An 18076-nucleotide genomic window follows, 5' to 3' on the forward strand; every position below is an offset into this window, starting at 1 on the left:
GCAATACAATCAATCTGCTATTATGACTGGTATTTTAGGAATTTTGCTTGTTTTATTCATCACCCTTAATGATTTTCCCCTAATGACCTACTAACAGTTTCATGTCAAGAAGATGAGTAGCTGGATTTTTTAAATTTACAATCTGGCTTTATCATTTTAATATTTGCTGAAAAGAAACAATTGAGTTTCTTTTTCAAAGAGAGACTTTGTCCATCCCTGACCTCGACATTCCCCTTGTTGTCACAGAGTACAAGTCACTTGTGACAACTTGCCTCATTTCACAAACCTGCACAGGTGGTGCACTCATTGAATGCAGCACTATGCAGCCCTTTGAAACTCGCCACGTGACTGATCCAATCAGGTCTTCTGCTGCAGTGACCTGGGCTGCATATTTCTTGTATTCTCTGCTTTTTCCTGATGCTGACCTCTCATTTCTGTTTCCCTGTTCATGTTTACTCATCTTTTGTTCCTTACATCCATTGTGTCTGTCGGTTGTTATGTTTTGCGTCTGCAATACCCCAGATGCGTTTGCACCTTCCCCAGGAGACGGTCCTGCCGCCGCGGGCCCTGCTGCCGATGCATTTGGTGGATCTGGTGGGTGACAAAACGTGTATTGGTGTGTTTGGATGTGAAAGCTGTTGCTTTTATTATATCAAAGCTGCTCCTGCTGACATAGGAGACAGTAGCCAACAGGGCCTACTGTCTCACCCAAATCCCGCTTTAATGCCCCAGTCATGAACCCGCTCCTCCCTCATCTCAAATACTCTTCTCCTCCTAATATTTACCCAATGAATACTGCAGTAAAAAGCACAGTGCAGTAGTTAACCTAACCCTGATACACCATGACAATAAGCTTTTTTTTCTTTTTCAATGTTTTTTCAATAGGTTTATTTAGTCTCTTTATTTTGCTTTCTACATAGCAGGAGAATGACCGGGGCCCTCAATGTCATTCCTGGCCATTTCATTTATTCTGACCTCCATTATTAAGCTGTATAGAAAGAAAACCAGGAAAACTTTTTCCACTCATTATCTAACCGTTTAGCAACAGTCGAAACTGAGACAATGAACATCAACATATTAACATGCTGCATCACAAAAGAAAAGACAAGGTATCCAACTGGCTAGAAATGGCTACTATGTAAATGTTTTTTTTATATCACTGTGAGCTTGTTTTTAATAGTTCCCCTGGTCTTGGTCTCTGTGTAGTTCAACTAAGCAGAAAGCAGTTTGCTTAATTACTATTATTATTAGGTGCTAAATCTCTTTTTTTAGCTTTGTACAGTGTGTGTTGCTTTAACAAACCCAACACCCCCCTTCCTGTTCCTCATCCGCTCACCCTCCCCTTAATTTCTTCTCTAATCATAAATCCCCCGCCCCCTCCCACCCCATCAATCAACCCCTCCCCCCGTGCCGCTCTTCCTGAAGACCCCTTCGCTACAACGGAGGGGAGTGGGGCCATCGCTCAAGAGCTGGACCTGTTCGCCATGATGCCCGCCGACACAGAGGCCTCCGCCGTCACCCCTCCCACCTCTAGTGAGGCGCCGACCATCGTCGCCCCCATCGCTGCTCCCGCTGCCCCCGCTGCCCCCACCCTTTCTTCCACCACCACCACTACCACCACCACCGACACCACCAACACAGAGTCTGCCGCCGCTCCGACTCTAGATATCTTTGGTGGTAAAGTCCTCTCGCTCTCATTACGCCTCTCACTGCATTTCCCTGCATTATGATGATGATGATGTAGGTTTTGATACTGAGGATGACTGTGTTGCTCTTGCTAGTGATGATGATGATGATGATGATGATGATGAAGACAGTAGTGGCAATGTTACTATACCCAGTCCCTACATTTCAGAATTGTTTTTTTATTTGTATTTTCCATGATGCCTTTGTTGGAGATATAAGTCATTTTTTCATGTCAATCAAGCAGCTTGACCTCCTTTGCTAAATTTATATATTGAAAAACATTTAAAATGACATTTATTGTGTATGCCATTTTATTATAGTCCATTATTTAGATATTGTTTGGGGACCAAATTCTCAGTGTTAATTTGGCCTCTGGGGAGGAAATGGATGTTGCTGAACTTGTCTTGATTACCATACTGTCACGATCGCAGCTGAAGCAGGATGCAGGGAGGACTCAAGCGCAGAGTTTTTCCAGTTAAAGTGATCTTTATTTCACAAACAAACCAAAGACGTGCTCCAACGACGAAGTACATTTAGACAATGACGCGACAGGGGACAACAGGCACACAGGGCTTAAATACACAAGGGAGGTGCAGGTGATTGGACACAGGTGGAGACAATCACGCAATCACAAGACAAGGCAGGAAGTGAAGTTACCCAGGAACACAAGAGACATTAAACTTCAAACTAAAACAGGAAGAGAGCCCAAACCGTGACACATACTAAGAGACAGCCTGCTAAATATGAAAGTTAAAAACAGCTTTCTTTCCCCGCTTGTGACCAATTTTTTACATACTGACAGCTGAGAATGCTTTATTTTAGCTTAGGCACTTTAGTTAAAATGGAATATTGCTCAATGTCAGTTTTCATATTGGCCCAATATGTGCTATGATGGGATCCAGCTGCCAGTGACCCTGCACAGATGTGCATAGATAATAGATGGATGGGCTGATGTATTTCCAGCCATTTTGCATTTGTAATCGTACCACCACTTTGGTCGAGACTTAAGCATCTCGGTAACTGTTGGATTGATTGACATCAAACCTGCAGACGAAGCGGATGTTCATATTCCCCACGGGGGGGGACTCATCTCACTTTACATTTTGCGCCATTAGTCGTTTTTGGCCTTTACTGTTAGACATTTAAATTAGTGTTATTTGTGTTTGCTGCTAGTTTACTAGTGTCAGCAAGCTAAAGGGCTGAACTCATCAAACTAACCTGGTAAATATTACTTTGCAAGCATTAGTACTTTAGCTCGGTTTATGTGAACCTGTGAGAACTCTAACTCTAAATCTAACTCATTACGTACAGCCCTACGGAGCCACTAACGTGGCTGTAGACGTTAAGCCTAAAACGAGCAAAAGCACATCTAAAGTCACGGATGCGAACAGCGGGAATCCTCATCCTGAAATTTAGCAATATGACCTTTTAACATTTGCACTGTTTAAATTTGCATCGCACTGAACTAATACACAGCAACTTACCCCAATTAATAACCCCTCATCTCTCCTCTTAATCCATCATTCTGTATTCACTGGACTTGAAATCTGAATGCACATCTGATTGTGTGTCCTTGTTCTTAGATATGTTTGATTCTATGCCTGAGCAAAGCCCTACCACAGAATCCAAAGCCGCTACCACTCCTAGCGTAGACCTTTTTGGTGCAGGTACAGGAGTCGATAACCATTTCTCTGTGTGTGGAACCTCTTCACCTCTTCTGGTTTCCATACGTCCACTCCTCTGTTGACTGTTTTTTATCCCCCCCCCCCATGTCTTGGTTTGTCCCCATTAGTGGCATGAGATCTGTGCATGTAAACTCTTGGATTGTCGTTGTGGCTTCTTTCTATCTAAGCTGTCCTTCTACCTGCCGCGCTAACACTTTACTTTGCTCCATGGTTTCCTTCTTTCTCGCACTCTGCCTCACGCTTGCGCTGGTCAATTAGACCTGCCTGCCGTTTCACGCGGGCCTTCTCCTTTGCCCGAGCTGGCTCCGCCTGGAGACATTGTGACCGGTGAGTTAAGCTGCTTTATCTTTACCGCATCACCATTTTCCATTTCTTCTTTCACAAAGTGTGCAGCCAGCCACAGCTCATGGTGTCCGCATGCACATGCACACTAGTCCTGTACTGGTCCCAAAGGGTGCACGCTTCGAGGTTGTGGATACACAGTGGAGATGCAGAGATGCATGTCTGCAGGCCTTTCAGAACAGGCATACAAGTTCATGAGCAAAGTTTCTCCTCTTTGGGATAACACTGTTGGTGATGAATCTAGTCACACTGTCACACTGTCACACTGCCTTGGGAGTCATTTAATCTAATCTTACTGCTTTTGTCTCTGCACGTGTCTCTGTTCAGACTCATTTGCATCTCCAGCTCCTGCTGCTGCCGCCGAGGTCGCTCCTGTCATCGCCACTGCCGCAACCTGCAGCCCAGAGGCGTCCTCTCCTCTCAAAGCAGAGCCCGCCCCCGTCATTGACCTGCTGGGTACTGTACATCCAAACATAAACGCACACATCTTTTTACAGCTGTTTGACCGTGTGCATTGTATAATCGTACTATTTCCTAATGTATTTCTCATTTGATACAGTAAATGATTTAGTTAATGTTTATACCCGTGAGGCTGTCCAGATGGTGTGATGTTCTCCAGGTGTTAATTCATTTCAGCACCTCAGACCCAAAGTAACTATCAGATAGTTGTTTGCATGTCGACATAGTGGATGGATTGGTACACATTTTGTTGACATTGATGGTTCTCAGGGGAGAGTTACCTGGACCCTGCATGGGATTTGCACCATTGGAGCTTGGGTGAAATATCGTGGGATCACGGATCACGAGAATTGTTACAGATACCCAGATGAAACCTTTTAGTAGTAGTTTCAGGAACAATGGGACATTGGTCAAAATTCAGAAAAACATTCGGAAGTTTTTTTTTCTGCTGCACCTGTTGCATAAATTGATATCATTCAGATTACGTCTCTCAGATTTTCTTGCTCAACCATTATTATAGGAAATATTAAAGCAAACCCGCGTGCTGAACTTGCACTGCTCTCACCATTCAAAACAAAGGCTGTTGCGGTTGGTAGAACAGGAGGGCGGCGTGTTAAGTCACAGTAATGATAATGATAATCAGGGAGAGATTCCCCTCAGCACCAGCTCTGCATAGTTGATGTCAACATGATATGCCCCCTGCATTAGGTCCAGGGCTGACCCTTTCCCCCCCTTTCTTGCCCCCATGCTGCGTCGTGGATAACTGGACGGCCCTGCAGACTCCTTCGGCAGCCCTGTGGAGGAGACGCAGAGCTCTGCTCCTGGAGGGCCTGCGGACGACCTGCTGGGAGGTGAATCTCCTCCTCTGTCTTTATGGAAATAATGGTTTGATTACAAAGGCTGAGCGGAGCAGCAAATTGTGATTAGATGTCAGCACATTGCAAAACGTTTTCATGCTCGCAAACGGCCGATGGAAATGTTTTATGCAGATTAAGAAATCATGCAGGAAGTAATGAATTGCACGGAATTGCACTCAAATGAATAATGACAAAGACTTGGCAGGGACATTTTATTACACACCAGTTCCAACTGGAGTCGGACTCATTTGAAAATGTTTGCAGAATGTCCGTCAAAGGGATGTCAAAAAACAGATCCATTAACAATACCAGTACAACGATGTAGAAATACTCCATTCCATGATGTGAATGTCCTGCATTCAAAATTCTACTGAAATGATGGTACAATTTTATCAAAAAAATGTAAATATCAAAAGCCTCTTTAACTGATATATCAATAAAAATGAAATTTTTCAGAAGATATTGTAGTAAACAGTTTTATGTGTTGCAGGACTTGTTATTTGTTATTTCAGATTTGTCTTGATTAGTCTGATCTATTTTTAATATTGAATTGTTGAATGTTTGAAAAATCATGCACATTTTTTACTTCCTTCTGGTATGCTTTGCGATGTCCTGCTCAGATAATGTATCACATTTTCTACGTATTGTTCTTAATAAGATTGGGTCTTGTAAATGGTTTGAAAACGTGCGGTCTTAAAGGGGGGGGACCAGAAGGGGGACCAGCTCCCGAGACGTCTCGTGTGCCTCCTGTTGTTTCAGTGATCACGTTCATAGTGTTCCCCGTGGAATTCAGCTGAGTCAGAAACCAGTGCTACGTATCACAGTTCTGTCTGCTATCCCCTCCAGGCCTGATGTCCCCCACCCTGGCTCCCACTGCTGCCCCGCCTCTGGCTCCAGCTTTGGCCCCGCTGCAGAACAACCTCCTGGAATCCAGCTTTGATGCTCTGGGATCCCTCAGCTCTCCAGCTGCGCCTGTACCGGCTAAGGTTCCAATAGTACCATCTGCACAAGACCCTGGAACCACTACACCGGTGCCCTCTGGTGGCTTTGATGCTTCAAGTAAATAATTATGATGTTTTTTTTCCCCCTATATTCATTTAGGTAATTTGTCTCATTGTCATGCCTTCTAAAATCTTAAAGAATCTCAACAAGTATTCATTGATATTTGCACAGGTAACTTGTTTGATGCTCATTAATCTGCGGTGCATCATTAAAACTGAACTACCTTGAACTATTTTCTGCTGAGAGCCTGACTATCGCATGATTGACCCGTGCTGCTGTCACTCCTCATACATAAATATTTTATGCTCACTGCTCAACTCCTCAGCACCTTAGCACTTCTGGCAATGATTTTTCTTTTCTATTGCTCTTCTCTTGTACTTTTCATACATTCACAATTGCTGTGCTTTCTCCTCCTCCTGCTCACCCCACCACCTCTCCGCGATCTTTCATTTTTTATTTCTTTCTGTCTTATTTGTTCTTTTCGATACACACCCTCTATCTTTTGCTTCATTGATTTCCTACTTCACCTCTCTCCACATCCTCTTCTACTCTGCTGGGTCATTGCTTGCTTCTTCTAATCTGTAACCGGTGAGTTCCACCCGGCAGTGCGTTGCATCATGTGCAGTTTGGACGTCTTCCCTTCTGCATCTCTGCATGTTGCAGTATGACCCCCAGATTGTCTCCTGCATGAGACAAGACAGACTGTATTGTTGTCTAATTTCCCTTTGTCCTATAAAGCAGGGGTCTCCAACCGCTGGGTTGAAATATATCTTTTATATATATATGTACTGTATATATATACATTTCTGATTTTGAAAATGACTGACGCCAATTCTCTTTTGAAACAATTCTTCCCAAGCGTCAAACAAGCATTTTTCTTGTGCTGAGCGTCTAATCCCTCCCCCTCGGAGTGTTAATCTGCTGCACCTTCAAGACCGGTCTGATGGTACCGGTCTGTGAGGCAAAAAAGTTGGGGACCCTTGTTATAGAGCAGTGGCTCTTATAGTAAACACAAGCCATCAAGGCCCAAGCAGGCAGTTGAGTCTGCAGTTTTTATATTATAATATAACAAATTATAGGCCATCAAACAGCATCACATTGTAGTGAGAAGCCTTATTCTTTCGTGATTTTAGCTAAACACAATGGATAAACAGTTGAAATATAGCTTAGAGCTAAACAGATGGCTAAAAGTAATGGTTAAATAGTTAAAACAATATTGAAACTGTAATGACAAGCAGTATCGTTAATAGTTTACTAAAAGTAATCCATAAATAGTGATTTAAGCGAACCAAGAGTTAAAATGGTTGCTTGAAGTACTTAGTGTTGAAATATAGCTTATTGGAATGGTTTAATGCTGGAAAATGTTAACTTCAAGTATTGCAGTTGAAGTAGTTAGCTGAAAGGGTTTAAACAGGGTATAGCTTCTGCCAATCTCCGTAGTGGTAGTTAAATTCAATCTCAAAACAGACCAAAATGTCAATTAAAACCTTTTAAATAATACTACACAAAGACATTATCGGTCTTATTCATTGTGTATAAAATTTAGTTTAAAATCAATTGAGATGAGCATATTTGGAACATGACACTTGCGTCAGGCAGGTTTGAGTGAAGCAAATACACCTTAAACCAACTGTCAACGACACAATGCGTCTGTATAGGTTCGTTGCAATGGAAACCTGTGAGATCCGATGACACCTTGTTAAAAAAACAGTGCTTTATTCCCAAATCAGCCAGTTTAGTCCCTTAGATGAATGTGTAGACTAGCAGAGCAGCTGACCAAGTGAGTGCAGTTGCTCTAACTCGAATGCTGAAATAGATCTACGGGACGGTCCTGCATTGTGCATGAGGTGCTCAGCTGATTACTGACGCTGTCACAACCGGATTTTCCCCTTTCACCGTGGTGACTGCTCTCACATAATCTCACTTCTCTGCTTGCATCTTAGCCAGGTTAGGGATTCGCAGGTTTGTAATGCGTGTTGTTTCTCTGATGTCCCGTCACTCCGAACCCTCCCTCCAAGTGTTTGGTGGTTTAGGCGACTTGCTGATGCCCTCCATAACGCCCCAGAGCACCGGCGGTAGCACTGCTGGAAGCACAGCGGGAAGCATGGGAACTGTCACAGCGGGGGGCAATGCAGCCGCTCCCCCCGCCCCACTACCCCCAGCTAAACCTGTTGGAGGGGACCTGGACTCGTCGCTGGCCAACCTGATTGGAGGTACACAGCCGCTTGTTTCGTCGGGACGTCATTCCTCTCCCTTCCTAAGTAATAGATGTGTAACTGGTTGTTCTTTCTTTTTTTCTGTGCAGACCTTGGTGTGAAGAAAAAGTAAGTGTATGCGTACAAATGTAACTTTTATGCTTGTGTCGGCTTGTATGCGTGTATGCACAGCTCCCAGAGAGCTGTTGTGTTTTTGGACTTCTTCAATACTAAATTAGGAGAGCACCACACTCAAGTTTTAAACTTCATTACAAGTTTTAAGAGGGAAATATGTGATATGTGACTACTGCAGTCGTTTGATTTTGTACGGGTTCCTTTAGATGAATAAAAACCCTGTGTTTGATTCTCATAAGGGACCCACAGAGTGAGAAGAAGCTAACAGGAGGAGCCAACTGGATGCCACATGTTGCTCCCACAAGCTGGGCTACATCAGGAGCTCCCATGGTAAGAACTGCATCCACAATACACCTTAACATCACACGTAATTAAAATAAAATCGTTTTACTGCGTGACTGTCACTGAGCACTGACACTGAACTCTAAGTCGCTCCCGACGGGCAGCCCAGGACATTGCACAGCAGCTACGCCTTCATCCCTGTATGAATGAGTGAATGTGAGGCAGGTTGCTTTGTAAAGAAGAAAGGCCGTATATTAATACAGACCATTCTATAGACATCACAAACGACAAAAATGAACATGGCGATTGCCAATGTAACTATTGAAATCTTACACATGCTCTTCTCCGTGTCTTTGTAGGCCGGTGCCGCCCCTGGAGCTCCTGGGGCCCCAGTAGCAGCCATGGTGCCACCAATGAGCGCACAGCCTGGCTTTGGCATGGTGGGCTTCATTTCATGCAGTCTCCCCAGAACCATTATCGACTTTCCATCAGCAGGATTGACCATTGCAGTTTACAAATATGTGAAATGCAGATCATTGTGATGCATACATCTGCATAGCCCTTAAACGTCTATGGGTTTATTCCTGTGTTACTAGCCTCCTGCAGGTGGGCCGGTTGCTCCTGTGCGGCAGTCCTTGATGGGGCAGCCTATGATGGGACAGCCCATGATGAGACCTCCCTTCACCGGGGGAGCAGGAGCTCCGCCCGGAGCATCGGTAACAAACCATCCATAGTAAAGCCCACAGTGGATAATGAATACATTTCTTTTTTTTAATTTCAGGAAGATTCATGTTATCGTGAAATGATGCTTAAATGTTTTTGTTCTTTTTTTTTTGTCAGATTCCTCCAGGACCCGCAAGCCAGAGCCCCAAGAAGCCAAAGGACCCTTTGGCAGATCTTAACCTCAAAGACTTCTTATAATGCCCCAGGTGAGAGCTTTTACCCCAACATGCAGTATAGTCTATGCAGAACAGTATGTCACATACTGTGGTAATTGAGGTATATATGATATTTTTAAATGACAAAGATAGACGCTTGAGGGATGACTTCAAAAATAGGAGTCACAATTGTTTTTGATTTTAATGGATCAGTGTCAACTATTCAGTGTTAACTAACAGTATATTGCTACGTATTGAGGGAGAATCTGTTGATGAAACATGATATCATTTCAGAATGTTATCTTTGGTGTATAATTACCGAAAACTAAGAAACACATTTTCGTCATGTTACAATGAGATGTTTTTCATCTTCATATAGCGTAGTCCTGCGATCCTGTTTCTACAGCAGCGCAGATCCCGTCAAACCAAAAACTGGCTCTGTACAGAAACACTGGCATTTTCACGTTGGCCATTGCAGTCCTACTCACTTAATAAAATAAAAGTCTGTTGCAATCTGCAACCTCACCGATGTCACCAGATCCTCCATACGGGACTCTTTTGACTGTTTGTGTAGTGCTTGAACCTCTTTAAGAAAAAAATACACACCATACAAACACACTATCAGTTTTTATGGGAGTAGAACACAAATTAAATCACTGTCTGTCAGCTTTGCATTATTTAAAATGTGACTGTTTTCTATTACCTGTCTTCCAGCTGCTTTCTTCTCTGGAGCAGGGTCCTCTCACCTTTACCTGGTGTCTGTCAACATCTCAGGATGTTCAGCTACCATAAGAGCCTCTTTTCTCCACCCGACCATCAACAACCCCCACCCCCCCCCTTCTCCTGTGTCATGTGGTAGCACAAATTGTGAAAGTGAAACATATAGGGATTATTTATATATATGTGTATATATCTATATATCTATATATATAGATATATGTATATATATCTATATATATATATGACAAAAAAATACAACCGAGTGCTTATGTAGATGTACCAGTCTTTTGTCTAAGCAAAATCACGCAAAACCCAGACAAAAAAAAAAAGTTCACAAAAGTTAGTGAAAGACAGTATGTGTTTAGGTTTCTTTCCAGTGTTGAGTGATGGTTGTGCTTTGGTGTCCTAAGCCCCACCCATCACCCTACATGTGTCCCGCCTCCTTATAAAGGGGGAGGAGCTCTTCTTTGTCCCACTCTGATTGGAGAAGAGTGGTAAACAAAGCCCCGGTAGATTTTTTCGGGAGAAAACTGTTGTGTGTTGTTTACAGAAAGTTCCTTGTTGATGTACATAGATTTCTCTGGGGAGGAATGCTTCTCTATTCTGTATGTTTGTTGAAGAGAAATATAAATGTGAATCTGACATGAAATTGTAATAAGTCGTGTGAGTATCCTTCTATTTCCCATCATCTTCTGAAAGTATTTGGAAACCAATATAAGTACCGCTTCATGGTGACTGTCTATTGAGAAATAACTTCCATGGGCTTCTGAATCATACCAGAACAGCAAGGGATCATTTTCATTTTCTTGTTAACTTGTGGCTTATTTGTGTTTCTTCGATCGCCCCGTCTTAAATTTCCATGTTATTTTTCTGTTAGAATAATCCTCCTCGAACAGCAATCAATATTTGCTGTCATGGCTATTAAAGCAAATATCTTACAATTAACTCCTGTAAAAGTCAGAGTGGTAATCTCAAACTATCCCTCTGTATAACTACGCGCTTCTACCTGAGGTTTGACTCTCCCCGTGTGGATATGTCTGTTGCCTGTGCTTTCTTTATAACTAATACCAGGTCAGTATGATTCCTTTTAGTATTTAGTGTAAAACAATATTACATTGCCATACTAAACTGTGTTCAAATGAATTAAGATTAGCATTAATTAACATTAACATCCAGCAGCAAGCTCTTCTGTAGCAGTCAAATAAAGTTCTGTTTACACTCACTGTTCCTCACCAAATAGGCTTTGGGTGCATCATTGAGGCCTAGAAAATGTGTCGAATTAATTTATATCTTCATGAAACATTTGAAAAGCGAGTTTTTGAAAACCGTAAAACGTATGCTGTTTACACACAAAGGGTGGCCCAAACTCTAAAGGGTCCCTTTGAGTTCCGTGATGCTGTACTGACCAATTGTTACCGTTGCTGTGGAACAGGACGGACCGAGAGACAGCATTTACGGCTGCAAATGCTGCTTTGACAATATTATATTTAAAGCAAATGAATTGAAAAATGCATCTTAATGGTGATTTCTGTCTGAACACGTATTTGTCCCAAGTGGTTCATTTTGTCGTTGCTAACACAAAGCTCCTCTACTCCGGCAGACTAACAACGCAATCAATGTGTTGATATGCATGTGGACAGCTGCTGTGTAACCAGCGGCTCTGCGCTGTAGCCCTGCTCTGCGTATTGTCTTTTCAGTGGACTAAATAAGCAATTGATCTTTTGAATCTGATATGATTCAGAGAAAACAATGGGAGATTATAAACGTTTTTCATAACTGAATAATTAAAACTGTATTTTTGTTTAGTTGTGAATTTGTTTTATTTATGATGGCCCGCCCCAGTGCATGTAAGCCCTTTGAGGTGCAATAAATTCAATGACGGAGTGAACTGAGGATTTATTTTCTTCCACATCACAAAGATTTCAGACGTGTCAGTTTGAAACTGCTCTTTATGAATTTAAATCCCAGCAGTGTGCTCATCACTAAGGCCAGATTGCAGCTTGGTAAAGTGGGCAAATGCTCAAGGTCTTAGACCCCCAAAAAGCTCAAAGTGCATTGCTTGTAATATGCAGATTTGGGATTTCATCCTGAGACTTTGCCAAACAGATGTTTGACCACCGACAAACTACATATTATCACCCTATAAAGTTGGTGGGTAGCGCCAAGCAGATGTTTATTTACACTTACAGCAGACACACAGCAACACTTTATTTATTTCTCTTCCCAGCTGACAGACATGAATCCAATATTTACTCTCATTCGGTATTCATCACATGAGAGAAATATATCTCCTTGGCTGCTATAAGCTCCCCTATTTGCCCCAGCTCGCTGCCAACTCCACCAGCCTGTTTAAAGCTTTGAGCCAAATAGTTCATTGCTGTTATATGACATGTCTCATTAAACATATAGAATATATTCATTAGGGCAGCTTTAATGGAGACATTCAACATGATATGCAGATTTCCTCAACATTTATTTTTAAGGGGAGCCCAATAATAAATTCTCCCCCCCAGTAAAACAATTAGTTGTTGTTGAGTTAGTAGGTTTTTTGTGTGCCCACTTACCAGTGTATAGTTTAGATCTTTTGTTATTAGGATAATCACAAACACAAACACGCATGTAGTAATCTTGGTTTAATGGTTGGTAGTCTTCAGTTGGCATCGTTGATTTCAGGTATTTGGTATTTACAAGGATTCTTGCATACATTTTTGGAACATCAACTTAAAAAAGTAAAAATATAATATTGCAGATTTAAATTTGTGATATTTCCTTGGTAATCTCATTTAACCCTTAGAATTAGAGAAATCTTTCAATGGTTTAATCTCCATTTAACACCCCAGATGTCGCCTTATATGAAATACATTGTTACAGTTCTGGGCTATCAAAATATATTCTGAAAAGTCTCCTAGTACCCCCTAAAGCCCCAAAACGGTTTATAATTCCATAAATTAGCACCACGCCGTCCTCTGGATAAGCACCAATACAATTATGTGCAACAATGAAACCACATTTCACCGTGAAGAGAAAAGAAGAAACACATTTCCCAATAAACAATATGCAAAACACCAGTTACATCAATTTAAAAACATTTATAAAACCAATTATGTCATAGTTCTTATTAGTCCAATTGTAACCAAAGTTACATATATATTTAATCTGGGTCTTTTGTCAAAGTCATCTTTACAGTGGTGGTGGAGAAAACTGCAATACTCTCCAAACAAAGCTTTGGTGGAATTGAGAAGAATGTAGGGGCTCAACTCACTAACATTTTAATTTACACTCTTCCCACATAATATTCAAATAGATGAAATCTTAAAAAATATATATAAAACTAAACAGCAGATCTGAACGATCTTAAGTACATACAAAACATATTTTTTTCTTGGTTGTTTTTTTTTCTAGCAAATAAATTAGAAACGCTGAAGAGCCACAGTTCTCTTGATGCACTGACGAGTTCTTGTTGTTGTCAACAGTGAGTCTGTATGGCTGTGTGTGTGGATCACGGTAGCAGGAGTCCCTAGGAGGCAAGGGAGGTGATAAGGAGGCAGGAGGAGTAGAGGCCGTCGCCTGGGCCCCTAGTTACATTATGATGATGGCAAGCTATTGGGGGAAGAGAGTAGGTAGGGTGTCCCTTGTGTGGAGAGAGTGTTTGCTGGTGTTTTTCTTAGGCTACCTGGCACTCACTCGAGTCCCCATGGACCCAAAAGCAGATCTGGGCATATTTGAGAGGTGTTATCCTCACCGCCACATTGTAATCCTGCTGCATCCCGTTCCCGTTTACGTCCACCCACTGGTGCCCGGAGAAAACCCCAATGATCTTCCTCGTCCACTTCTTCTTGCCACGTTCCTTGAGGCGGATGTAGATCCCGGAGCCACTGGAGCCGGGCTTGGCGTCGCAGTACTGGTACAACAAGTCGTTGGACTCCTCAGAGACGGAGCAGAACCGATACACCAGGTTACCAGGGCGGTCATCATCGAAGCCAGAGAAGTGGATCCTCCCGAATGGGAGCTTCTTGACCGAGGGGATTACACCCAGATCCATATGCTTGACCTTCGGGGCTTTCTTCAGCTCCAAAACAGCATAGTCATAATCCGCAGTCAATCCGTTGGACACCCCTTTGAACCAGCCCTTAGGCACCTGGGTCTTCTTCACCCCGGTCCACTTAAACAAAGGTTTCCCTGATTCTGCACTTCGCCGACTCCTGGTCTTTCTGCCTTTGCCTTTTCCTTTACGGTCCTCTTTCTCTCCTGGCTCTCCCTTTTTCTGCACTTCCTCTTGGCCCTTGTCTCCCTTTCTCCTTTTGCCCTTTCCTCGCCCTCCTCTCCCTTTGCCTCCTTTCCCTCGTCTGGACTTATCTTTCAGAATACCAACACGGAGCTTCTGCGCCCCGTCTAGATAATCCTTGCCGTCGTGGATGCAGTGGGCAGCAGTCAACACATGTCTGGGCGACACGAGAACCCCGGAGCATCCTGTGGAGATCTTCACGGTGCTGGAGAAGGGATATTTGGTGGAGAACTGCTTATCTGAGATCGTGAAGCGGGTGTCCGGGCCGTAAACCTCGCGCTTGTGGCGCGAGCCGGACGAGGCGTTGCCGGACCAGGCGGCCACCTCGTTGAGGCCCTGCACCGAGACGGAGGTATACGTGCGGGTGCCGTTCTCGTAAACCGTCTCGTAGGACAAGAACTGCTCCAGGTCGTCCAGGGAGGTGGCGGGAAGGCGGCGCTGGCACTCTATCCCGCAGGTCCCGCTCAGCTCCGGCTGAGGATGGGCTGAAAAGTTTGGGTTGCCGAGAGGCACTGTACGTCTTTTCCTTACCAGAGGCACCTTCCACTGTGGCCAGGTGTACTCGTCGTCCACTGCATTCCCTTCAGCAGCTACAGCCACCACCGTGGCCAGCACCGTCATCGGAAGCAGCACACACAGGGGAATGGGGCCCATCGTTAAGTTGGGCCTGGCTCTGGAATATAAAGAGTGGAGGGGAAGACTTAGACATTGTAATAGAGCTGAAAAAATTTAATAATTGTATAATATCTATAGCTCTGTACACATGTGCTTGCCCCTCTTTGATAATCACTTTGGGCACCATGTGACATTTCCTCTTTTGACATCAGCAGACCACTGGACTCATTTAGGCAAAGCAATCAAATCCCTGTTCGAATATATCAGAAGACCATTACCACACCCTTCATAATTCCTTTAAATCATGATTCCTGTTGATTCCAGATTTGAATGATTTCTTTCTGTTCCCTAAAATATCAGTTTGTCAGCTTGAAACATTTCTGAGCTTAGATGTTGAGGCCTACAGGTCGAGGACACACAAACAGACTCATGTATGGCCACAGGGAGGCAGAGTAGCCCAGAATAGAGACACGCGTTTCTCTAAGAGAAAACACACTCAGTACTGTCCAGTTTTTTAAAATGGATTCATACTCATTGCAATTATAAAGGGAAAGAAAAGTAAAACATATAAAGCATTAGCTGTGTGGTTGACAGGAGATTAATGTCCTCTGTTTCTTGCTGGAGGCTGCGGGCAGCAAGGAGGAGAGGATGAACCCTGGTTCTCCGAATGGGCAGAGACAGTGGCCTGGAGGTTTGCCACAATGGTTAACCTTCTCCTTCAGTAATGGCCATATCTGGTTTCCTTAGCTCCACTCGACTCCTCGTTGGGCATTCAAATGACGTTCCGGACAGCTTGTTGGTGCATGCTTTTTACTGCATGAGTGTGATGCTGCCAATATCCCTGATAAAGTTTAATACATTCAGCAGACCATCACTTAACTACAGGGTAGGAGAGTCGGTGATGAAGTCACACAATAGGGGAAATCATAGGGGTTAGATGGTGTGTGACGGACAGACTGTCCAACTGTGGAATGCAGCTGAAACTTGCATAATCCGGAGGGTCCACAACCACACATTCCCTGTCAATGAGACAGCGCCTGCCTTGGCAGAGCTCCACGTAGACGCCACTGAGAGGGAGGGAGGCATCCCCTATGAACCATTCAAATGCAACACCATCCTCTGCAGGCATAACAAGGGTTTGTTTGCCAATAAGTGCATTGTCATGCAAATGCAAAGGAGACCAGTCGGCTTTCGGTGTACCACGGATTCCAATAAAACATATCCAGTGGCTAACATCTAACCGGCCCCAAGTGATAAAATACAAGCCCACAAGAGCTGTAAAACAGCCTCAATAAATGAGAATACAAAAGTGACTCTAAGTTTCTGTTCAGCTTCACAGTCCCACTGCTAGACTCAGACAGAACAAATATCCAGATGAAAGCCTGCAATTACATTCACCATTGAGTGGAAGCTGATATGCTGCCATGATAGCTCTTGGTCATAGAAGGCGCTCATTTGAACAAGTTTTCCTACTGCAGTCAGCTGAACAAAAAAGTGTGCCCCCACTCCATCCCATAGCTAGAGGCCCAGGAGACAGAGTGACCAAAGTGCTGATGAGGCATGGATCTCTTTTGAATGTCGAGTTTAATTAAAAAAAAAAACGTTTCATTGATTTTGACATCTTCATCTTAGGAACAGAGCTTCCAGGGTGAAAAGCAAGGGAAAATACCTCATTAGGTCTTGACAATAAGGTGTCAAGAAACATAATTTTAACACAATTTAATATATTTTAGTAATTATCAAAGACGAGTCTCTCTTCATCTCTAGTCTCTCTCCATTCAAAAATAACTAAAGGTAACCATCAGCTGTACATGCTTTTATAATACAAATAAATGCACCTTTAAATTAGATTTCAAATGTGAAGAAACCCCAATTCCTCTCTTCCTTAATCTGTTAATTGCAAAGTAACTTATTTAAACAGATTTTTTTTAAAAGCATAGTTCAAAATTGATAAAAATAAGAAATGGTTTGTACAACAATCCAATTAAATCTTCTGGGGTCCACCCATCCAGAAAAAATAGCAAAAAACAAACTAAAGTCTATTAGAAAACTGAAAACATCTTAGAAATAAAAAGGAAAAAAAGCTTTAAAGAGCACACTTCCCTCATGGTTCCATAAATAAACAGCAATAAATGACAAATGCTTCCTACCTGCCTGCATCCGATTGATAGATATGCCAAATCCGCAATGTATTGTTTGTTTTCCCTAGAAATGTACAAATATGATCCCAGAGTCCTGGTATCAGCAGGGTGACGGCTCTCTTCTCCTCATGGCTTCTGCTGAGAGAGAGAGAGAGTTGCAGCTGGGGCGCTCCGCTGAGGCTGCACTTGATGCTGAGGAGGGAGGGAAGGAAGGAGGGGAGGAGTGAAAAAAAAGGAATCTGAAAAGGCCTTTTTTGCCCCCCCCCCTTGTAACAAAAGCTGTTCAGATGTGGGTGGGACAAGACCCGGCGATCCAACTAACTGCTGAATTGGGTGAAGTCAGTGTTCTATTCAGCAGCAGCAGCAGCAGCCCGGTACGGGAGGTGTGCCGCGGTGCAGCAGGCCTCGCAGCCGGACCTTCAGAGGACTGGGAAGGAATTAGTTCTGCTGCTCACTCCACAATAGATTTCCTTTTCCATTGTGAGCTGTGCGAGCCACAACAGATGCAGCACTTTTCGTCCAGCGAGGTGCACACACCAGACGTTGAAGCTTTAACTGTAATGCACCCAAAAGATGAAATGTGTTGATTTAATAATCACAACTGTCCATTTTTACTCAAGTGCTTGTCACATCACAGGTTTTGGATTACCCAGAGAGAGGAAGAATCATTGTTATTTTCTATAATCTTTCATTTATATTGTGAACTTTCACCTGAGGCTTCCAACAAGCATTCAGATTATTAAACAACGTGAGAAGTTTTTTAGGAAAGTGGTGAAAGATGATTTTCTCTTTCC

General features: G+C 43.1%; 2 protein-coding genes across 9 annotated transcripts in view; one reads left to right on the forward strand and one right to left on the reverse strand.

Annotated features, from left to right (window-relative positions):
- snap91a (synaptosome associated protein 91a) overlaps nucleotides 1–12129 on the forward strand; it is a 38178-nt gene extending 26049 nt beyond the window's left edge. For 3 of the 8 annotated variants that reach the window (XM_037454498.2, XM_062565384.1, XM_037454499.2), the window contains exons 15-28: nucleotides 523–594; nucleotides 1426–1677; nucleotides 3270–3353; nucleotides 3630–3698; nucleotides 4041–4169; nucleotides 4952–5023; nucleotides 5876–6088; nucleotides 8050–8244; nucleotides 8337–8355; nucleotides 8601–8691; nucleotides 9003–9083; nucleotides 9240–9359; nucleotides 9484–9572; nucleotides 10236–12129. In XM_037454498.2, the coding sequence (XP_037310395.2) occupies nucleotides 523–594; nucleotides 1426–1677; nucleotides 3270–3353; nucleotides 3630–3698; nucleotides 4041–4169; nucleotides 4952–5023; nucleotides 5876–6088; nucleotides 8050–8244; nucleotides 8337–8355; nucleotides 8601–8691; nucleotides 9003–9083; nucleotides 9240–9359; nucleotides 9484–9564 (1478 nt within the window). In that variant the 3' untranslated portion in view covers nucleotides 9565–9572; nucleotides 10236–12129. The remainder of the gene's footprint in view (nucleotides 1–522; nucleotides 595–1425; nucleotides 1678–3269; nucleotides 3354–3629; nucleotides 3699–4040; nucleotides 4170–4951; nucleotides 5024–5875; nucleotides 6089–8049; nucleotides 8245–8336; nucleotides 8356–8600; nucleotides 8692–9002; nucleotides 9084–9239; nucleotides 9360–9483; nucleotides 9573–10235) is intronic. The other 5 variants (XM_062565385.1, XM_062565386.1, XM_062565387.1 and 2 more) reach the window with 5 other exon arrangements.
- Nucleotides 12130–12861: 732 nt separating this feature from the next.
- Nucleotides 12862–17464, reverse strand: prss35 (serine protease 35). Its single transcript, XM_037454505.2, has 2 exons — nucleotides 17292–17464; nucleotides 12862–15199 (listed from the first exon to the last, which is right to left on the reverse strand). The coding sequence occupies exon 2, from the start codon at nucleotides 15178–15180 to the stop codon at nucleotides 13906–13908; it is 1275 nt and encodes a 424-aa protein (XP_037310402.2). The 5' UTR covers nucleotides 15181–15199; nucleotides 17292–17464; the 3' UTR covers nucleotides 12862–13905.
- Nucleotides 17465–18076: the final 612 nt, after the last annotated feature.

The sequence above is a fragment of the Pungitius pungitius genome, chromosome 11 (genome assembly GCF_949316345.1).
Source record: "Pungitius pungitius chromosome 11, fPunPun2.1, whole genome shotgun sequence".
NCBI lineage: Eukaryota > Metazoa > Chordata > Actinopteri > Perciformes > Gasterosteidae > Pungitius > Pungitius pungitius.

Coding starts and splice junctions, on each gene's coding strand:
- prss35 (XM_037454505.2), bottom strand. CDS start 15,180: ATGGGCCCCATTCCCCTGTGTGTGCTGCTTCCGATGACGGTGCTGGCC.